This window comes from Manis pentadactyla, chromosome 4 (assembly GCF_030020395.1).
Source record: "Manis pentadactyla isolate mManPen7 chromosome 4, mManPen7.hap1, whole genome shotgun sequence".
NCBI lineage: Eukaryota > Metazoa > Chordata > Mammalia > Pholidota > Manidae > Manis > Manis pentadactyla.
Window position 1 is genome coordinate 143031385 of NC_080022.1, and position 17555 is coordinate 143048939.

A 17555-nucleotide genomic window follows, 5' to 3' on the forward strand; every position below is an offset into this window, starting at 1 on the left:
AGGAGTGGACGCTTCGCCCCTTTCTACAGCCTGGGAAGAGCCAGCGGGAGCCTCGGACCGCTGCCCACCTCTACCACGAGGGGTCAGCAGAGTGTCGCGGCTGCGGCGAGAGTTGGGGAGGTGGCTAGAGCAGGAGAGGGACTGCTAGGAGTGGCCGGGAGAATGCCAATACATTTCCTCATTAAATTGTAGAATCTTGTATTTGATCTCTCTTTAATTGTCCTGCTTCCTGAGGTGGCGACATCTCCAAAGGGAAACCCTTTTATCCCTAGCCCCAGGACCAGAAGCCGGGCTGTGGCGGGGCTGGGGGCTTCCGGAACAAAGTTTGGAGCGTGGTTGCGTCCCTGGGCCACTCCCAGGTAGTCCCTGGGCCAACCAGCAGATGGGGCTGCCGGGGCTGGGAGGGACGGCGGGCGCGGGGGGCGGGGGGAGAAGGGATGAATCATCCCTCTTTCCCTGAAAAATCTTGGAGCTCAAGGAAGGGGGTGGGGGTGGAGCTCAGCCTGGATTGGGGGGCCTATCCCCTGGGCAGCCGGGCTCTCTTTTGTCTGGAGGCCCTGCACTGTAAACCCAGGTCGCTTTTCCTCCGGCCTGTGCTCTCCAGCTGCCACGTGCTTGAGACGCGCCCACACAGCAAAGAAACAAAAGACAGCCAAGCGTTGGGGCTGCCAGCAGCCTCCTCGATATTTAATAAATGAAATTCCATAGCTGGGGGTCGGTCGGGCGGCCACCACTCTCGGGCTGTGCTCCCAGCTCCTCACATAGCCAGGGTTGGGGCCACCAAGCCCAAAGACTCCTTGGTGTGGATGCAGCACAGGGCGGCAGGTGGTGTGTCCCGACTCGTTTCCCTCCCCCGCCGTGTAGTCTCGTGTCCCCCGCCCCGTATCTTTGCTTGCAGAAGACCCACCAGCTTAGCTGCTGGTTGTGGGGGGAGGGGAGGCCTGCAACATTTTTTTAAAGTGCGATTATAAATATACCCCGTGGATCGCGATTTCAAACAAACTTGTCAATCTGGGCTGCAGCGAAAGGCGATGGAGGCAGCTTTGCATGTATTTCGGGTGATGTGACTCATGATCATTACTTGTCTCCCCCAGGGAAGTAGTCTGCCCACCCACAAGTCACTGCTGCTCTGGCACCGCTGGGATAAAACAGACCAACTACCGCACCCCTGCCCAAGGACTAGCCTCTTCTTTCTTGTTAACGAACAGGACTCCCCATCACTTAGGAACCCTCCCTTAATCGTGTCACTGCTGGTCTGGCCCCCGGGTCTATTCCTGGGCACCCCTGCCCTCTCCTCTGAAGCAGGGTGCTCTGGACTTTTGCTGCTGCAGGGATGGGGGCTGGGTGCACGCGGGACACACGTGTATGGGGGAGCATGCTCAGTGCAGGGGTACACCCACGTGGGAACTGCGCCTCGGCTCCCGATCAGCTCCCCCTACTCCGCAGAGTCTCGGTGTCAAGTCCAAGAAGAAAGGCCATCACAGAAAAATGTCTCTGTCTGTTATACTTACACACCCTGGACACACACACCTCTGGTGCTCAGAAACACCGTGGATGTATACAAGGCAGATGCCAAGTGGATATTACTGACACACGCACAGTGGTCACTCCTTGGGAGGTCTTTAAAAACTGCTCAGATAGAAGCATGAAAGAGGCATAGATGTATTTTTAGCCCGGAGGCAGAGGGATACGCTGCACGACCTCTCTGGCACCTGGGCGTCCATATTGTTGACGGTGTGCATAGTCAGCAAGGGTGTGACTCCACCTGGACACACAAATATGGACACATGGGGGACCAGGGAGCACTCCTCACCCCAAGGAGAGATAGGCGGGTACCCCAAACCGCAGACCTTTGACAAGCGGGGACCAGGGCCTCCAGCTCCTTACTTTCTTCCTTGATCCCAGTGGTCACTGTCCCTGGACCCACGCTCCGTGGGCCACTCTCCAGCTCGAGAGTGAAGAGGATGGGACTGTGAGGGTGACTTACTCTGCCAGGAGAGCGCCGGAGGGATGGCGGGGGCTGCAGGCGACACTGCCCCCTCTGGCCTGGCGGCGGCCACGGTCCCTTTAAACACCCCCGCCCTCTCCCGCCCGCGCTCGCGGCTTCCTTTCTCCGGTAGGCGCGGCCAGCAGGGCCCGGCGGCGGGGCGGGGGCGCAGGCTGCCCCTCCCTCGGTGGGCAGGGCCTGCGCCGCTTCCTGCAGGAGCGGCCCGGAGCCGCGCAGGGGGCGGAGAGAGCGAGCGGCGAGCGGCTGCGGGGCGGCGCGGGGCGGCGCGGGGCGGAGGGCGCCCGAGGGCGAGCGGGCAGGCGGGCACGGCGGGTTCCGGGCCAGCCCCGAGGGCGGACGGTTGGCCGGGCGCGCGGAGCCTAGCCGGGGCCTTGCCGGAGCCGGGCCGGGCAGCAGGGGCCGCCGCCGCCCGGGCCCGCCGCCCGCGCCCCCCACGCTGGCCCAGAGGGCTGTGGCCGCGTCGCCGCTGAGGATGTCCCGGAAGGGGCCGCGAGCGGAGGTGTGTGCGGACTGCAGCGCCCCGGGTAAGCGGGCCGGGCCGGAGGCGGGGCCGCGCGCCGAGGCCGCCGCCGGGCGGGCGCCGGGGCCTGGCGGGAGCGCCGTGCGGGGCCGGGGGGCGGGGCTGGGCTGGGCCGGGGGCTGCGGCCTCCGGCCTCGGCCCCCGCCCCGGCTGCTACGGAGCGGCGTCTTTGGCGGGAGGGCCGGCTCGCGGGTCCCGTCTTCCCTCGCGTCCGTGGACAAGCGGGGAAGGACATTCCCGGCGCCGCCTCCCACCCCTCAGTCTGAGGGAGGCGGACAGCTAGCTGCTCTCCCCCCCACTCCCATCTCTGTACCCAAACGGAAGCGCCAGCCTCGGGTGGCAGAAGGGCTGTGGCGAGGCCGACAGGGCTTAGGAGGTGGGGGCGAGTGTGGTTTTGTGTCATTCTAGTGCCACCCCCGCGTCTTGCACCTGCTGCTTGCATGGTCGGCACGCTCGAGGGGGTAGTGGAGGGCAAGGGGCGGAGAGCTGGGTAGAGGGGCCACGGGACCTGGATACTGTTTCTTCGGGAGCAGGTGAGGGGATAGCTAGTCTTAGGACTCCCTGACCCTGGTTCCCAAGACTGGGGCTCCTTGTAGGGCCTGGTGGTCAGAGCCAGTATGAGCCTTGACTTCTTCCCCTGGGGCATCCCCAGGCCGCCTGGTGACTAGGAGCAAGTAGACTCTGCTTTTCCTATGCTTCACTAAGGCCTGCTTGGGAAGGTGGGCTTGGCATTGCCCCAGGCTGAGCACAGACCCCTCCAGGTCCCCTAGCCCAGTCTGGCCAGAAGTGGGTAGGGAACAGCACTAAGGGGTGCCTAGATTCCCCAGATCTGGCTGGCTTCCTGGCCTACCTCCTCACACTATTTACCTTAGTGTTTCCCTTCTCCTTCCCAGCAGAGTCAGGTCCACACTGATGTGAAGCCCCCTGACCTGCTGAGGAAGTGGTGACCTGAGAGTCTGCTCCCTTATGTTGTGGGAGGACACTGCCAGTGATGGTGCTTGGCAGCTGGCCCTTGTCCATCCTCTCTTTAGAAAAGGAGCTAACTCCTTGGGAGACCTCCGAGCAGGCTCAGGGGGACTGTGGGCACAATTAAGTGTGACAGTGCAGGGTGCTGTTTTGTGGGCCCCTAACTTCCAGCTACCCTTTGGACAGACCCAGGACCCCAACAGGTTAGACCCACAGATGCTGGTGGTTCTTATGGCTCCAAGCTTGAGAATTGGGGAACTGTGGGTGCCTGGCAGAGGCATGGTACTCTGGGTGGTTCAGACTCTGATGCCTCCTCCCAGAGCATGTCATGGTCTAAAGAGCCTTAAAGAAGCTGGGGCTTCTCGGGGGTATGTGTTCTTAGCCCCTACTAGCTAGAAACTGTGGCCCCTTTTCCCTGACTGCAGGCGGGGGTGGGGATGGGAGGACTGAGAGGAGAGCTTGCCTTCTATATGTCTGACCTCGACTGCTCTGCACCTTTGCTGGGCGGGCATGGGTGGGGGTGGGTAGGCTGGGAGGGGTTCTTAACAGATAGATACCCTGTCAGGGGAGCCCCTGTTGCCTTTATTTCCAGCCTTGTCTCTGACTCACAGCAAGACTTCCTCACTCTGGGCTTCAGTTTCCTCAGCTGGGAAGCAGAGAAGTTGGAGTGGAAATGTTTTTTGAGGACTGTCCCATCTCCAAGTCTGGGGGCCTGATTCTGGGCTGGAGGGACATAGGTCAGCATCAGCAAGAAAGTTGCCCTTTCTCCATTGCATTCCACTGTTTGGCTGTGGCCTCCGGATGCCCAATGGGCTTGGGGAAGAGTGCTGTGTATCTGATGTGTTGGAATGCCCAGCTTGTATACCCAGTCCTCATCCCACAGAGACATTTGTGCCCCAGATACCTCCTTTTCCCCTAATCCAGAATATGGGTCAGGTAGAGGCAGGTGGCAAGAAAGGTGAGGATGGTGAGGTGGGCAGGGTGCTGACAAAGTCTTACTCATCACCCCAACCCAGCACCTAGCAAACTGTCTGGCACATAGCAGTCACTCCCAAGTGTCTGCATTGCTTTTCAGGACCCCAGCTGGCTGCTTGGGGCTACCCCATACCCTCACCCTGGGATGCATGGAGTGGCATTCTCAGTCTGGGAACTGTAGCAGCCCAGGTAAGGGGCATGAGGGTAATCAGTGGACTGGAGCCCAGACCCAGAGCCCCCCACTTGGTGTATGCCTCCTACCCAGAATCATAGGCTTCTCTCACTGTGAAAGGAACCCTGCAGCCCCAGACCTAGGAGTGGGGTCCTGGCCCTTTTGTTAATTTGGGGGCTCTTGGAGGTGAAAGATCGGATACAGCCTGACTCCAGAGGGCCCCATCCTCCCTCTGCTCCCAGGCCTGGGCACACAAGGGACAAGTGTGAGTATGTTGTGAGGCAGCTAGACATGGCATGGCTGCAGTGGAGCTGGTGCCAGCTCGCCAGGCACCATCTGTGTCCTTGCCTGCTTTGGGCATCCAAGAGGGGTCAGGGAACCCTGAAGAGTGTGTGTTCTCTCCTTCCTTCCCTTCCGCTCACCCTGCCCCAGTCCTAGCCCAGCTCTCATGGGCCTGCTCCTTACCCCAGCAGCCTCCATCCCAACCTTTCCGCTTCAGCCACCCTGGACATGGGTGAACACCTCAAGATGCCCATCCCATAGGCACTTAGATTAGCAAGGCTGGCCACCAGCTGGGGACATTTGGGGACCTGCAGGCTCATTTGTCTCTTCATAATGTGGACTGTGGGGTGGGGGCGAAGGATGGACTTTCTTCCTCCTTTGTTAAGGCATAACTTACATACAGCAAAGTGCCTGCACCTCTCTGTTCAGCCTGATGAGTTTTTGCGTGTATATATGTGTGTGTGTGTAACCACCACTCTGATCAGCAGTAAAGTATTTCCATCACTCTATGGGGCTTCTTGTCCCTCCCATTCATCGCCCCCCTTGCCCCCGCCAGAGGTAACCACTGTTCTAATCTCTCTCCCCATGGATCACTCTTGCCAGCTTTCACGACAGTGGGCTTCTCCCTCCTGTCTAATGAAGATCTGGTCCCAGCTCAGGAGAAGTTGGCCTTTCATATAGCAGACCTGTCCCAGCTCTAGAGTGGCTTTGGGTGGTGACATGAATTCACCTCAGTAGAGGCCTCCATGGGGTTGGCACTGATTAACATCATCCCAGGACCTCTCCTGCCACTTGCCCACACATACCAGAACTCCTCCCTGCCTGACATAGAGGGTTGGCAGAATACTGAGGAGGCCATCACATCCCCTAAGCCTTATGTTCTCTGTCCCTTCTGCTCCAAGTTTGATCCAGGGATCCTGTTGGGCATAAGGGTCCCTTAACCTTAAGCTACAATGTTCAGAATCCCTTCCTGGTGCTTCTGCTTAGGAACTGGTTTAGGTAGGGTTTAGGGCCTTTGGTAAGGCCAAGACCCCTTGGGTATAGGGAGTAGGTGGTAGGGTCTCTGTCACCCAGAACTGAGCTGGCACCAGTATACCCCAGACCAGGTCAGTGCCCCTGTGGAGGAGAGGGAAGACCCTTCCTCCCAGGTGGGAGAGTGCCAGCCAAAGCCTTGGGCCACATTTCCTGGATCCTGGCCTCTCAGTCACTACTATACTCAGGTGCTCACCATGTCTGGTCTGGCCCTAGATTATCTGGCCAGTCTTCTCAGGCTTGGCTTCTCTGGCAGGACTGCGGGCTTGTGGTGGAGGCCTCAGGGCAGCCCATTTATGATCCTGGCCTGGGCGGCTCCCCACTTACAGGAAACCCCACCATTTCAACAAGAGGAATTTAGGCTGCGTCATTTCCAGCTTCCTGCCTGGGCTACCGGAGGTGTGGTGCGCAGACCCCTGACCCAGTGGTGGCTGTGAATAGGGGGAGGGAGCTTCCCATGCCTGGGGTCCCTCACTGTAGAGCCAACACTGACATGTGCCCTAGGGCTCCCCCTCTTGGCATAGATGGTGGGGTGCCTTTCTTCTGGGCCCCTGCAGTCAGCCCCCGGGAAGGTGTGCAGTGGGCATCTGGTGCGGCCCTCTGTTGCCCTTTTTGCTGGAGAATGCCTAAGAAGACCAGACTCAAAGAGCTGAGACCCCTCTTTCACTTCCTGTTTCCATGTCGTGAAGGAGACCCTCACTGTCAGCAGAGCCCAGGCTGCACCCTGACTACAGAGTCTCCTCTATAGGGAACTTTGATGGAAGTCCTTGTGGGAAAGGGTCTGAGATTCACCTTCTGGTTGGAGAGGGTTTCATTACCCTGAGTCCTCCCCTAGGGAGTCCACTGCTGGATTCCCTGATACCATAGGGCAAGGCAGAGAGCCACCCCCAACTCCAGGGCAGGGCTTCCTGAGACAGGAGGCAGGGCGGGGGACTGGGCAGAGCACAGTGTCCTGGGAGAGAGGCTCCCTGCCCCCTGCTCCCCAGCGGCACACAATGGCTGCTTTCTCCCCTGTGACCTTTCCGCAGCCTGAGCTGTATGCAGCTGTCTCCTCCCCCTCTCCCAAGGGGCCCCAGTTCGGGTGGCATCTTCCCTGCCCTTGAGAAGGACCCCAGGAGCTCCCACTCTATGCTGGCCCCCTTTCTTGTTTCCAAAGTTTGCTTCTCCCCAAGGAGTGGCTAGTGGCTCCCAGGGCCCTTGCCCACTTGGGGCTGCCCCCTTTGGGGCAGGGGCAGAAGGTCAGGGTGTGGTTACAGGATGGTCCCAGTGCCTAGGTCCACATCACAGCAACCCCACTTGGTAGCTGTATGACCTTGAGCAAGCGCTCTAACCTCTGAGCTGCTGTTTCCTCATCGGTAAATCAGTAGTAGCATTCCTACATGGCCTGACAGTTGTGAGAGATAGTTATCACACACATGGCTCCCAGCTGGCACACAGTGGGTGCTCAGTCGGGGTTAGTTCCTGTGCTCTCTCCATCTGCCCTAAGGGGGGCTCCAGCTCTGTCCATCAGTGAGTGTGGCAGGGGGCTCAGGCATGAAAGGGCCTCTTGCCTTCCAGGATTAGGGCAGAGGCAGGAGCCTACAGAGTGCTACGATGGGTCAGGCAGGTGGGCCAGTGGTTCCAGTAGACACCTGCATACAGGAGATATGTAGCCCTAAGCAGGACACAGACTGTGTCTAGGGATGTCTGGCATGTCGCATTGGGGTTGCATCCACTAGGGGCTTCTTGCCTCCCTGGAGAAGGGCTGGGGCAGCCGTCTTGTCCCTGGGGAAAGTCTGCAGGACAGGGAGCTGTGCCCACTGAGTAGGTCCCAGGGACCACAGTGTCCCAGAGGGGCAAAGCTGGGTAGGAAGGGGCACAGCTCTGTCAGTCACCAGCTGTGAGCCTTTTGGGAAATCCCCCCCCCACTGCCGGACCTCAGCTGCCTCATCAGTAATCTGTGGGAACTCCTGGTCCCAGCTCCTTTGGGGGACCACGTGAGGGCACGTGTGGTTCTAAGCAGAGTGTGGGCCCAGAACGTGCTCAGGAGGCCCCCTCTGTCAGGCTGTGGCTGACTGTGCCCCCCCGCCCAGACCCCGGCTGGGCCTCCATCAGCAGGGGCGTGCTGGTGTGTGACGAGTGCTGCAGTGTGCACCGGAGCCTGGGACGCCACATCTCCATCGTCAAACACCTTCGCCATAGCGCCTGGCCTCCCACGCTGCTGCAGGTACAGGGCAGGGCAAGGGGTTCTACCTTCCCCGCAGAGTGTGCCCAGACAGGCACATTTCCCCCATACCCATGCCACTCTGGGGTCTGCAGCTTCCAGGGGGCATTGCTCACCTGGGGCAGAGTCTAACCCTGACCCTTTGCACCTATCTACTTGCCTACACAGACAGGCAGCTCCCAGGACGGGAGTCATACAGACTTAGGTTCTCGCCCTGTCCCTGCCACTTACTAGCTTGGCCATGTAGTGTTGAGTAAGTCACCTAACCTCTCTGAGCCTTGGCATGCTCACCATGAGACCCGAAGTGCTTAACAGCACCCACCTCCTTGGGTGGCCTGACTGGGTGGCAGTACAGTGGTGCCAAGCACGTAGTAGGCCCCTTGGTATTGTTTCCAGCCACGCTGGCTATGGCCTGCACTCAGAGGTGTTTCCCCCAGTGCGCAGGGGACACCCTCACGTGGCATCTCGTCCCCACAGATGGTGCACACGCTTGCCAGCAACGGGGCCAACTCCATCTGGGAGCATTCCCTGCTGGACCCCGCGCAAGTGCAGAGTGGCCGGCGCAAAGCTAACCCCCAAGACAAAGTCCAGTGAGTTTGGCTGGAGGAATGGTGGCTGGGGCCATGCTGTCTGGGACATGGGCCTGGGAAGTGACCAGCCCATTCCCCTACTCTGCTCCCCATTTCCTCCTGTGTGACCCACCCATGCAGCCCCATCAAGTCAGAGTTCATCAGGGCCAAGTACCAGATGCTGGCATTCGTGCACAAGCTGCCCTGCCGGGATGATGACGGGGTCACCGCCAAAGACCTCAGCAAGGTTTGAGGGTCTCCACAACAGATGGGTGGGCCTCTCTTCTTCTTACCCTCAAAGCCCTGAAGGCCTCCCCTTCATCACCACTGAGCCCTAGGCCCCAAAGTCAGCCAGATCAGGCAAGAACAGTGGGCACAGTGGGGGACAAGATTGCATGGTCAGACTGCACGTAGTCAAGGCCCCTGGCTCCCACGTGTGCACATAAGGCTGAAACTCCCTAGGTGCCTCCCACAAGCTAGGAACACTTGGGCCTGTCAGAGCCTCTGTTTCCTCATCTGTAAAATGGGAAAGAAATAGCATCTACTTCATAGATAATATCTGTTCCAAGCAGAGCATATAGCATGTCATAGATGTGACTAACAGCAGTTATTTTTAATTGACATTAACTCCTAGTGGGAAGCCCTCTCTCCTCCCTGACACCCAACTTCAGCTGGGCTCATTGGAGCTAGTAAGAGTCCCAGAAGCTGCCGGGACTAGGTGCAGCTTGAGGAGGGAGGGGCCTTGTGCACACACATATTTGTTGCACACTCTGCCCCTTGCAGCAACTGCACTCGAGTGTGCGGACGGGCAACTTGGAGACATGTCTGCGCCTGCTGTCGCTGGGTGCCCAGGCCAACTTTTTCCACCCAGAGAAGGGTACCACACCTCTGCACGTGGCTGCCAAGGCGGGGCAGACACTGCAGGCCGAGCTTCTTGTAGTGTATGGGGCTGACCCTGGCTCCCCTGATGTTAATGGCCGTACACCCATTGACTATGCCAGGTGAGGGTCGGCTGAAGGATGAGGCTTGGGCAGGTTGCGGGGGGCGGGCTGCTGCTGCAGGGCTAAGCCATGCCCCCTCCCCACAGGCAGGCGGGGCACCATGAACTGGCGGAAAGGCTAGTCGAATGCCAGTATGAGCTCACTGACCGGTTGGCCTTCTATCTCTGTGGACGCAAGCCGGGTGAGCAGAGTGCAGGCGGGCCTGGCTGAGCTAGGCAGGTGGGACCCAGACACACCCCAGCAGGTGCCATGGTGACAAAGCCAGCTGGGGAACCGTGTTGCTAGGCAACTGGCTCCTGTGAAAATGCTGCAGGCTCTGGGCTGCAGCTCACTGGGGTGGGAGTGGGGGTGGGCACAACTTCCAGCCAGCTCCCTGGGCTCCTGGGGGTGGCCGTCTGTCCTCCCTCTCCCCTGACACTTCTGGGTGCAAAGCCCTGCTCATGGCAGTGAGGTGGGCTCCCTGTTGCTGAGGTCACCCAGCCCCAGTGACTTGGCATTTTTATTTTTGTTCAGATCACAAGAATGGGCATTACATCATCCCACAGATGGCTGACAGGTGAGCACCCACCTGATGCCCCTTCCCAGAAGCTATGGAATGCCATGTGGGTGCCAGCCCCACAGAGCCTCTTGCCCATCCCACGCACTAGACTATAGGGGCCCAAGGCCCCTACCCTCACCCCTCCACACCCACCAGAGGCTGGAGGCACAAGCATTTCACAGTTCCATTGTCACTCCCTGATGTTGGGCCCCAAAGCAGGTAAGGAATGTTAACTCAGCACATGGCCAGCACATCCTGAGTCCATGGCTGTCCAGTACATAGGGCCTGAGTACAAGGAACACCCCTCACACACACACTCAAGCTGTGGATCACTGCTTCTATTTCCAGGGACACTGACCCCACTGTAAAATCTTTAGACAAGACTCTGCTCTTCAATGAAAAGGTGGTCAGCTGCAGGGATTTGACTGACTTTGGGACTACTGGCCGTACTTCTTTGGTGTGTTCAGAAATTGGGTAGAGGCTGGGGGACAAGGCGTGGCACAATCAAGGTGTTTCTGCTTCAGAGTTGAGAGAGGCCCCAGGTACCCAGGCTGTGGGAGACACTCACCCAGCTCACAAGGTGGATGCTAGCACCACCTGGTGGCCGCCTCTGATGGCCACGTCTTCATGCAAAGCCGGGCCTGCTGGACTGGATCTGGAGGGAGGAGGCTCCCTCCTCCTCCAGAGGCCAGTGTAGGTGGGCAGTTGGTGATGGTCAGGCCTGGGCACCTTGGATCCCTGAACCTAGTCCTCTTTTATGAGACCTCAAGACTTCTCCCTACTTCTCTGGTCTGATTCTTCCTAGGGTGTGTGCCTGCACATGTGGTGTGTGTGGGTTAAATGGGCAGGTACTCAATGAAATGCTAATCAAGCACCTTCCCAGGGCCAGCTGCTGTTCTTGGCAATGGGACGCAGAGGTAACTTAGACATGCCCTCTGCCTTTACGGAGCTCACAGGCTGGGGAGAGAGGCAGCCTAGTCCAACAGTTGCAGTGGGGAGCACAACAGAAGAGGCAAAGGCATAGCCATTGGAAGTGCTGTACCAGGAACTGCAGGCTGTCCCTGTCACTGGAGCATGATGTGAGAGGCAGGGAATCCCAGGACAAGACTGGAATAGAGAGAGGTCAGAGAGTAGGCAGTCTTGGGAGCTCCAACTAGCTACAACCATCCTGAGGGCAGAACAGTTCCCAGCATGAACATGTGGGGTCAGTTCTGCCCCTTACCAGCTGTGTGACTTCAAGCAGGCTACTTAACCTCTCTGAGCCTTAGTCACCTTTCTTGGAAATGAGGGTGACAGTACCTATCTTTCTGGGCTGTTAAGAGGATTAAATAAGATACTACATGCAAAGCATCAGCAAAATTTTGAGTGGGCGTTCTGTGGAAATATAGTGAAGTGTGTTGTACATACCTGTTACTGCTGAGATGTGTTTAAGGCCAGGGCTAGTGCTGCCAGTTGTGTCAACAGATCCCTCTGGCTGCTGGGTGGAAAAAAGGATTGGAGAGAAGGGTCTAGAAGTAGAAAGGTGGATTAGAAAACTGTTGTAAAAGCTGGGACAAGAGAAAGTGGTGGTAGAGCCTGGGGGCAGCATGGCTAGGCCTCGAGTGGGAGGGAAGTTTCAGGTGACTCCCAGGAGCTGATGTTTGTACTCTGGGTCTGAGCTTGATGTAGGCAGGTGACTGCGGCCCTGCTGCTGGGTAATTGGCTGCCTCTGTCCTGTTCTTCTTTCTGCTGCCTTCCTCTGGATTTAGATCTCGGCAAAAGTGCATGTCTCAGAGGTATATGTGCCTGCCAGGGGAGCAGGCTCTGGAGGTAGGGGGGGTGCTGGGAGGCACTTGGTGCATGGCACCGGGGTTTTGTCTCCTTGGGATCCCTGCATGTTGGGGAGTCACTGGCAGGGGCTCGGCCACCTCTCATGTCTGTGCTCTCCCCTCCTTCCCATTCCCATCCCCCGCTTCATTGACAGCCTGGACCTGTCCGAGTTGGCCAAAGCTGCCAAGAAGAAGCTGCAGGCGGTAAGTCTGCTCAGACAGGCTCCTAAAACTCGGAACTGCCCCCATCTCTTGGCTCCCCGCCCCTGCAGTTGTTCCCCCTTCCCTTGAACTGGTGTCTTCTCCAAGCTTTGACCTGCCTCTCATTTTGGCCTCTCAGTCTCTGCTCCCCACCTACCCACCCGTCTTCGACCCTGGCTCTGCCCATCGAAGACTCCCAGGGCCCTAGCTGCACCTATGGTCTAGGGCACGAACTGGTCTGATCTTCCTTCTGCCTTCCCCCATTTTGGAGCTTGGCGGACAGACTCCTACCCATTCCCAGTTCTGAGACTGTGGGGCTGGCAGTGCAAGGGAAACTGTTCCCTACATCTTATGACATACTGGTGAGCTGGCTTTGCTGGCGCTGGGGGCCAGATGATCTGACAAAGCCTGGCTCCCCCTCTTTGCCTCCAGCTCAGCAACCGGCTTTTTGAGGAACTTGCCATGGACGTGTATGACGAGGTGGATCGAAGAGAAAATGATGCTGGTGAGCTGAGTGGGCGTTGGAGGCCTGGGGTGGATGAAATGAGTGCCTACCGTGGTGAAGGGTGGGACCTGGTGTCCTTCTACCGGGACTAAGAAGGGTACTGGGGGCTGGTGTGCTTAGCAGGGCTGCATATAAGCTCTGCCAGCTGTGAGTCTGGGCAGCCTCCCTGGCCAGCCAGTGTGCTGAGCAGGAGGCAGCCAGCCTGCTCCTCCCCCTCCCTGGGACTGGGGCTCATCTCTGCTCTGGCTGCCTCCCACTTTGGCTCTCTCCCCAGTCCCACTCCACCCCCCTACATCACTCCTTCCTGGCCACAGCCAGATTACAGCCCAAAATCTGAGCCTGGCCTGACCGGAGTCGCCTCGTCCTGTTTGTCAGTCCCCAGCTGGCCTCGCCCAGCATCACGCTGACCCAGCCATGCTTGTTTCATGTGTGCCGGTCTGAAGACCACCCCTGTTTTGAACACCAGCCCTTTCTGGCTCGGTGGTCATGGGGAGGGGCTAGGAAGGCTGTGCTCAGCACCTCCTCACCTCCACCCGCCGTGGGCCTGGCCTCCGTGGACGAACTGCTCCCTGCCCCTCCCCCACAGTGTGGCTGGCCACCCAAAACCACAGCACCCTGGTGACGGAGCGCAGTGCTGTGCCCTTCCTGCCCGTTAACCCCGAATACTCAGCCACACGGAATCAGGTGAGGGGGCTGGATGGAGGGCCTGGATGATCTCCCTCCCAGGGTCTCCAGCTCTGTGGGCCCTGCCCTTCTTTAATGGCTGTTGTCTGGGCCCGGCTGAGGCCCGCTGTTCTTCACCCCTGGGTGAGGCCTCCCTCGCGTGCCCCAGCTGGCACTGGGATTGAAGCCGTGGTTAAATCAGATAGCAGGGGGCTGCCTTGCTGCTTCATTCCCACCCCTGCATATCAAACGTAAAGGGACCTCTCATGTGGCCCTGGCCCTTTCTGCCTCACAGGGGCGACAGAAGCTGGCCCGCTTCAATGCCCGAGAGTTTGCCACCCTGATCATCGACATTCTCAGTGAGGCCAAGCGGAGGCAGCAGGGCAAGAGCCTGAGCAGCCCCACAGGTGGGAAGGGCATGTGCAGGGCACAGGCAGTGGGTACTGCTCTAGGATATTCTCTTTTATGGCTCCCTTTTGGGGATGCATGATAAACGAGTCATGTGGCTGAACCCTGAGTGACAGGCCTGTGCCCTCAGACACTCTCGAGCTGTCTACACGGAGCCAGAGTGACCTCGACGACCAGCACGACTATGACAGTGTGGCCTCGGACGAGGACACCGACCAGGAGCCCCTGCGCAGCACTGGTGCCACTCGCAACAATCGCGCCCGGGTCTGAGTGCTGCCCCTCCCCAGGCCTCCATCAAGGCCCAGCTCTGCCTGGGGCGTTGGGGGCAAATGGGATGACCACAGGCATTCGTCCCCTGCTGCAATGGCTGACTGGCTTGTGTCTCCCTCTGCAGAGCATGGACTCCTCAGATCTGTCCGATGGGGCTGTGACGCTGCAGGAGTACCTGGAGCTGAAGAAAGCCCTGGCCACCTCCGAGGCCAAGGTACAGCAGCTCCTGAAGGTCAACAGCAGCTTGAGTGACGAGCTCCGGAGGCTGCAGAGGGAGGTGAGGGCTGTAGCCTTGGTGGGAGTGGGGGCTCCCAGAGCCCCAGTGGGGGTGCTGCCTGGACCCTCTGGAGTTTGACACCACTCCACACTCTCAGATCCACAAGTTGCAGGCAGAAAACCTGCAAATCCGGCAGCCACCAGGGCCGGTGCCTGTGCCCACACCTTCCCTCCCTGGTGACCGGGCAGAACATGCATCCATGGGGCCTGGAGGGAGTGCCCACCGCAGGGATCGCCAAGCCTTTTCCATGTATGAGCCGGGCTCTGCCCTGAAGCCCTTTGGGGGCCCTCCTGGGGACGAGCTCACCACCCGGCTACAGCCTTTCCACAGCACTGTGAGTTCCCTACGGGTCTCAAGGAGGTGGGGACTTGGGGTTGGGACCACCACATGGCCCTCTATGACACACACTGTGCTGACCCCCAGGAGCTGGAGGATGACACCGTCTATTCAGTACATGTCCCTGCTGGCCTTTACCGGGTAAGCAGGGCCTGGGGGCAGTGGGTCCATTTATGCAAATAGGGTCTGTGCCCTGGTGAGGGCCAAGCTTTGTGCTTGATGCCCTGCACGGGGATGACTACACTCACAAGGTATGTCACCCTGTCTGCTGGAAGTGGAGCCGGGGAGGAGCAGAGATTGACCCCAGCTCTCCTGGGTTTCAGATCCGGAAAGGGGTGTCCGCCTCAGCTATGCCCTTCACTCCCTCCTCCCCATTGCTGTCCTGCTCCCAGGAAGGAAGCCGCCACCCGGTAATGTTTCCAGCCCTGGTACTCCAGGGGCAGCTGAATGAGATGTGGGCGTGAGCACTGCTGGGGATGCAGGTCCAGGGATGTGAGCCTCACCCACACCCCTTCCCTGCACCCTCCAGAGCAAGCTTTCCCGCCATGGCAGCGGTGCCGACAGTGACTATGAGAACACACAAAGTGGGGACCCACTGCTTGGGTGAGGCACCCAGGGGGAGGAGGGTGAGCAGGCCCTGGAGTTTGTGAGGGCCCCAGATGTGTGGCCTCGTGACCAGAATGTCTCTAATTCCTGCCTCAGACTGGAAGGGAAGAGGTTTCTAGAGCTGGGCAAGGAAGAGGACTTCCACCCAGAGTTGGAAAGCCTGGATGGAGACCTTGACGCTGGGCTTCCCAGCACAGAGGATGTCATCCTGAAGACAGAGCAGGTCACCAAGAACATTCAGGAATTGTTGCGGGCTGCCCAGGAATTCAAGCATGACAGGTATGGGGGTGGGGTGCAGGCTCGTGTCAGCCTCTGGGTTGCAGAGGGCAAGAGAGAAGACGGTGTCCTACTGTCCCTGTGAGTGTTCCTTGAGAGTTCCACTAATGTATCTCTAACCCTTCTCCACAGCTTTGTGCCCTGCTCTGAGAAGATCCACTTGGCTGTGACCGAGATGGCATCTCTCTTCCCAAAGGTACAGGAGCCAGAGAGGAGCAGGATTGGGAAGGCCTCTGGGTGGGGCAGATGTAGAGAATCTGCCCATAACCTTAGTGGAGACAGACTGGGCTTGATCATGGCTCATGGTTTGAAGGCCAAGTCCCTCCTCCCTTCCCCCTCCAGAGGCCAGCCCTGGAGCCCGTGCGCAGCTCCCTGCGGCTGCTCAACGCCAGTGCCTACCGGCTGCAGAGTGAGTGCCGGAAGACGGTGCCCCCAGAGCCTGGTGTTCCTGTGGACTTCCAGCTGCTGACTCAGCAGGTGATCCAGTGCGCCTATGACATTGCCAAGGCTGCCAAGCAGCTGGTCACCATCACCACCCGAGAGAAGAAGCAGTGACTGCTCTCCGTGTGCCCTAGCCTGCACCCTGGGACCTCACTGGCTGTGGGAGCTGGGCCACTCCAGACACTAATCTTCACCCCAACAGAGCCGCTGGCCCAAGTGCCCTTAGTGCTGCCACTCTCCCCTGGCAGCCAGGCACCCTGGTGCCCGCCCCCTTTAAGCCCCCAAGGATGGGGAGGTGGGGTGGCAGGAGCTTTTGTTCCTGACATTCCATGCACCTCCCCCTGTACATAGCATCCCCTCCCCTTCTAGCGTGCAGGGGCCTATAAGGCATTATTCTCAGGCCCTTGCCCTCCAGGGCACCCTCAGCAAAGGGTCGGGTGGGGACACTTCACACAGGGTGGTTCCCCCATGTGCACCCCACCATGAGCCAGTTCAGCCCTAATGGGGGCTGAGTGGGGGCATCCCCTCCTTTGTACATGATCTCTGTGGATGTCCCCGCCCTAAAGCTACCAGCCCCCCTGCTGCTCTCCTTTAATGCCAAATGGCCCCTACCTAGGGCGCAGGCCCCAACCTGTGTTCCCGGGGTCCCCAGCAGCAAACACTGGAAATTCTTTTTTTCTCTCTCTTCCACCCCTTAATTTTAACATTGTGGTAACTGAGTGTCCCTGCGTGCCTGAGTGTGAGTGTGCGGGGCGGCAGTGCCGTTCCGGAGGCCTGGCCCATCTGGAATTTTGTGAGGGGTGAGGGACCACAGCAGCAGGACCAGCGTTGGGGTTCAGCACACCCTCCTGCTCCCCAATCCTGGGGCCAGGGACCACCAGAGTAACTAGCTGGGGTCCTGCCTGCTGCCACCCCTCATCACTCCCCCAACTTGTACCCCTTCTCTATGAACTTACAAGGAAAACCACTTCCCTCCATCTCTCCATCCCGTTCCCCCGCTCCCCTTGAGGAGAGGGATATGCTGGCTGGGGCAGAGAACTGAGCACCTGAGCCTGGGGCTGGCTCCCCAGGATCCCCGACTCAGCTGAGAGCCCCCTCCCCAAAACCTGAGGCCAGCACCTGCACCTGTGGTATCTGGGTACCTGGAACCTGGGCTGCAGCCTGAGAAGACTAGAGAGGCAGGCGGTAGCACCTCCCAGCTCTTCTCCCCATCCACCTCTGTCCCAGGGGCCAGGCTCTGCCTGCGTGGTGGTAGGTGGCCTGACTGTCAAGACGTGTGTCATGTACATTTGTATCAAAAATAAATAAGTGACCATGTACTGTTTCTAATGCTTAAGAAAACTCAGAGGGGGCCTGGGAAGGTGGCAGACATAACAGACCTGGCAAAAGCACAAAGCAAACAGATTGCAACTGCTCCACACATGGACTCCATGGAAGGGAAGCCCTTATCTTTCAGGAAAGGAGCTTAGAAAAAACAGCATTTCAATAACTACATCAC

At 58.9% G+C, this 17555-nt stretch overlaps 1 protein-coding gene across 3 annotated transcripts; it reads left to right on the plus strand.

The window, feature by feature from the left end:
* The first annotated feature begins 2216 nt into the window (after positions 1-2216).
* GIT1 (GIT ArfGAP 1) lies at positions 2217-17374 on the plus strand. Of its 3 annotated transcripts, XM_036906280.2 has the most exons (21): positions 2217-2532; positions 8028-8161; positions 8636-8748; positions 8869-8974; positions 9511-9728; positions 9815-9909; positions 10242-10284; positions 12015-12041; positions 12230-12278; positions 12708-12780; positions 13367-13464; positions 13739-13850; positions 13982-14115; positions 14246-14398; positions 14496-14732; positions 14822-14875; positions 15058-15144; positions 15264-15337; positions 15437-15619; positions 15749-15812; positions 15959-17374. In XM_036906280.2, the coding sequence occupies exons 1-21, from the start codon at positions 2481-2483 to the stop codon at positions 16169-16171; spliced, it is 2319 nt and encodes a 772-aa protein (XP_036762175.1). In that variant the 5' UTR covers positions 2217-2480; the 3' UTR covers positions 16172-17374. The 3 variants fall into 3 exon arrangements, with proteins under 3 accessions (XP_036762175.1, XP_036762174.1, XP_036762173.1); XM_036906279.2 differs by lacking the exon at positions 14822-14875 and having other exon boundaries at positions 2344-2532; XM_036906278.2 differs by lacking the exon at positions 12015-12041 and having other exon boundaries at positions 2344-2532.
* The last annotated feature ends 181 nt before the right edge of the window (positions 17375-17555 follow it).